The sequence below is a fragment of the Sphaeroforma arctica genome (genome assembly GCF_001186125.1).
Source record: "Sphaeroforma arctica JP610 unplaced genomic scaffold supercont1.3357, whole genome shotgun sequence".
NCBI classification, from domain to species: Eukaryota; class Ichthyosporea; order Ichthyophonida; genus Sphaeroforma; species Sphaeroforma arctica.
In genome coordinates, this window is record NW_014037201.1 from 1 (window position 1) to 3,592 (window position 3,592).

General features: G+C 42.4%; 2 protein-coding genes across 2 annotated transcripts; one reads left to right on the forward strand and one right to left on the reverse strand.

The window, feature by feature from the left end:
- Window positions 1-413: 413 nt before the first annotated feature.
- SARC_13493 (hypothetical protein) lies at window positions 414-2,385 on the forward strand (the record flags this gene model as incomplete). Its single annotated transcript, XM_014292374.1, has 3 exons — window positions 414-464; window positions 1,162-1,200; window positions 1,878-2,385. The coding sequence occupies 3 exons, from the start codon at window positions 414-416 to the stop codon at window positions 1,974-1,976; spliced, it is 189 nt and encodes a 62-aa protein (XP_014147849.1). The 3' UTR covers window positions 1,977-2,385.
- Window positions 2,109-2,631, reverse strand: SARC_13496 (hypothetical protein). Its single transcript, XM_014292375.1, has one exon. The coding sequence runs from the start codon at window positions 2,618-2,620 to the stop codon at window positions 2,246-2,248; it is 375 nt and encodes a 124-aa protein (XP_014147850.1). The 5' UTR covers window positions 2,621-2,631; the 3' UTR covers window positions 2,109-2,245.
- Between the last annotated feature and the right edge of the window lie 961 nt (window positions 2,632-3,592).

Sequence of the window (3,592 nt, forward strand, 5' to 3'; positions counted from 1 at the left end):
TATATATATATATATATATATATATATATATATATATATATATATATATATATATATATATATATATATTCATTTATATATATATATATATATAGTAAGTGTATTTGTGTTTTGTTTTGTTTTTTGTGTATATTTGTTTACTTGCATATATGTAGATTGAGACGAAGAAGCGATGCCTACCATGTGCTGAATATACTCAATATCAGCTCTACTTCGTACGTATATACCGCTTTTGGGGACTACCGTTAAGTAGTTTGATCTGTCCGGTTGGTCATTCCATTTATTCGGCTCCAACGAGTCCTATGGTCTTCCGCAATCTACCCGTACTGACGTGTTATTGGCTCTCCTTTACCTACATGTGGCTATAAATAGTTATGGTCTGTCTGTTTAACTCTTAATACGTTTTCGCATAAATGTCATTTGCAGACCCAATCGGACCCCCGGGTGTGCGCGAGAGTGTGCAGGTACGAGTCAGTTCCTGCGTCAGAGTGATTCTCTTCAGCAGCTACGTGTATTGGTTCGTTACCTCTGTTTATGCTACGCACGTGCTCATGCCTTTCCTCAGTTGTTATGATCAAGAGCATCTATAAATGCGGTTGTGGTTCGTTGCCTCTGTTCATGCTACGCACGTGCTCATGCCTTTCCTCAGTTGTTATCTGCATGATCAAGAGTATCTATAAATGTAGTTGTGGTTCATTCGATTGGTTCGTTGCCTCTGTTCATGACGCACGTGCTCATTCCTTTCCTTAGTTGTTATCTGCATGATCAAGAGCATCTATAAATGCGGTTGTGGTTCGTTGCCTCTGTTCATGCTACGCACGTGCTCATGCCTTTCCTTAGTTGTTATCTGCATGATCAAGAGCATCTATAAATGCAGTTGTGGTTTGTTCGATTCCCGTCGTTGAATACCAAATGTGTGTGTGTCGTACGTACCTGGCACACGTGTGAGTGTGTCTGTGATTGTTGTGATGTCCCTGTGAGCCGGTTCTACCTTGAACTTTTGTTATCAAATATTCCCTACGTTTACTCGAACAAGACGTGCCACGGATTGGCTACCTGCGCGTATTCCTCGGTACTAAACCCCAAACCCCCCAAACCCCTGACTACATAACGTTTGGGTTGCGTACATTTCACCTCTTATTGTCCTCCCCCGCCCTACAGAGGCTGCACAGACTGCAGAAGCAAGTGGATTCGGAAAAGGTATGCGCACGTCTTTTGCACATGGCGCTGTGAGTGTGGCACGCATCGCGTTATTCTCATTTGTTAGTTGCACATTCGCGTTATGCTCATTTGTTAGTTGCACATTCGCGTTATGCTCATTTGTTAGTTGCACATTCGCGTTATACTTTCACATTCGCCTTATGCTCATTTGTTATGGGGCGGGCCATCGCTCGCTACCTGTGCGATGTGTTGGGTGGCGTACACACCACGTTTGTACTTTCACAAAGCGCGTGCAATGTATCGAGCCAATCGAGCTATGTACCGTTAATTCTGTGCTGCGTCCGGAATTGAGTGTCGTTCTTTTTGACTAGATTCTTAAGCTTTGTCATTCCCAAGTGTTGTTTTTTAGCCTCTGTATATCACACGCCAACTTGTAAAAAACATAGCATGTCGTCCCTTGTTCCAATTGTTAATTGGGTGTTGTTGTTTGTGCTCAGATTCCCAAACTTTGCCATCATCGAGTGTTGTAGTATAGTCCCTGTATTGTATGACACACGACAACTTATATAGGGCATAGCATGTCGTCCACTTGTTCCAACTGTTTGTTGTAGTCTGCAACGTATACATAAGCCATGCTTTAAACCCTACATCCTTAACCCTATCCCTCAAACCCTGCATCCTTATCCCTACCCCATAAACCCTGTTTCTTTCCCCAGGAGATACGAGAGAAAGAGAACACGTACGCGTTGGTAGCCGGAGCTTCGATTTTCGCGTGTGTGGCCATCATCTCACGGTGGTTCTTGAATTCGCTGTAGCCAGGCAACCCCTGGTGCCCATGGCAACACGCTAAGGCAGGGAGTGGTACGTGTAGGACGAACATCACTTATGAAAAGGAAACACTTCGAGACGTACATGCAGACGTTGCATGACACAATACTTCTGTGCGACGTCAGTATGTCTGTACAGTGCCCGTCGTCATGATGTATATGCGAAAGCTGCACCCGCCTAGGCACACCACTCCTCCTCCTCGCAGGACCACCCTCGCCTGTCTATAGGTGCTCTATTCTTGTATGAGAATGTCCCGTTATGAGGCCTTGGACCCAAATAACTGAATCGGGGCGCATTGTCTCTGTGTCTGACCACCAATTACCATGTCTAGAAACTCTTCCTTTCTGCTTGGCCGTTGCTGATCACTCACTTGAGCTGCTTCAGGTGCATAACCACGCTGTACTCTGTACCAACGGAGTTGTCGATGTCTGATGCTTTGAGTCAGGGTGTTGGTCTTGGTTGCGGATTCGAGATAGTTGCTGATAAAGCGAAGGCAGCTAGTGTGCCCTTTGTTTTGCAGTCCGTGCTTGTTGCGACGGATCTTCCCTGCTCCAATCAGGGTTCTGGGTGAGAGAATGGTATCAAGCCATTGTGCCCCATAGTTATAAGGTGTAGGTACATATCTGGACATCGAATTGGTAACCCTACTGTGCCACAGTATCGATCAACACTACCCTATCTCCAGGCCAACGCATTCAGCCAGCAGGACTGATTCTTATGGTAGGGCATCCCAAATGCCGCTATGAGATGGGCGGTTAAGTGTCGAGGCTGGCTTCTTCTCCGGTCAGGATGGTTGCCAACCGGGTTTAACCGCCGCCACTTCACCTGAGAACAAGGGCCCCACTAATGGGCTTAACGACCCAATTCTAGGTCGATCAATCATTCGCGATTAGGGGCTTTTTTCTGAAGGCGTACAGATCTGGCGGATTAGGTGCCATCCGTTTTAAACAGGGTTGAATCCGAAATCCGAAATCTGAACGTGTAGCTGGACTGTGCACTGGTTCCGTTTTTTTTTTTTTTCGGGACAAGTGATTCCTGACGGTACCAAATAGGCCCTTGTGAAATAGCGTGACATGCCCATCCTACGCAACTAACAATACACAACCCGACTATCAGAGTGTCAAACTGTGGCATCGATTCTACGTGTAACGAGCCACAATGATATGTCGAGGCATTAAATAATCTATGAGTTAACTATCTAGCAGTGATTTCCAGCGAATGAGATACCGTTGTACGTGAAGTAGCTAGGTCTCGTACAAGTTTTATCCAAGATTCGCTTGATACCATCCAACAACTTCATATAACAAACATATACGTATACATATACTTATACTTATACTTATACTTATACTTATACTTATACTTATACTTATACTTATACTTATACATAAACATAAAATTATGCTTCTACGCACACACAAATATATATATATATATATATATATATATATATATATATATATATATATATATATATATATATATATATATATGTGTATTATATATATATATTATATATATATATATATATATATATATATATATATATATATATATATATATATATATATATATATATATATATATATGTATATTTGTATAT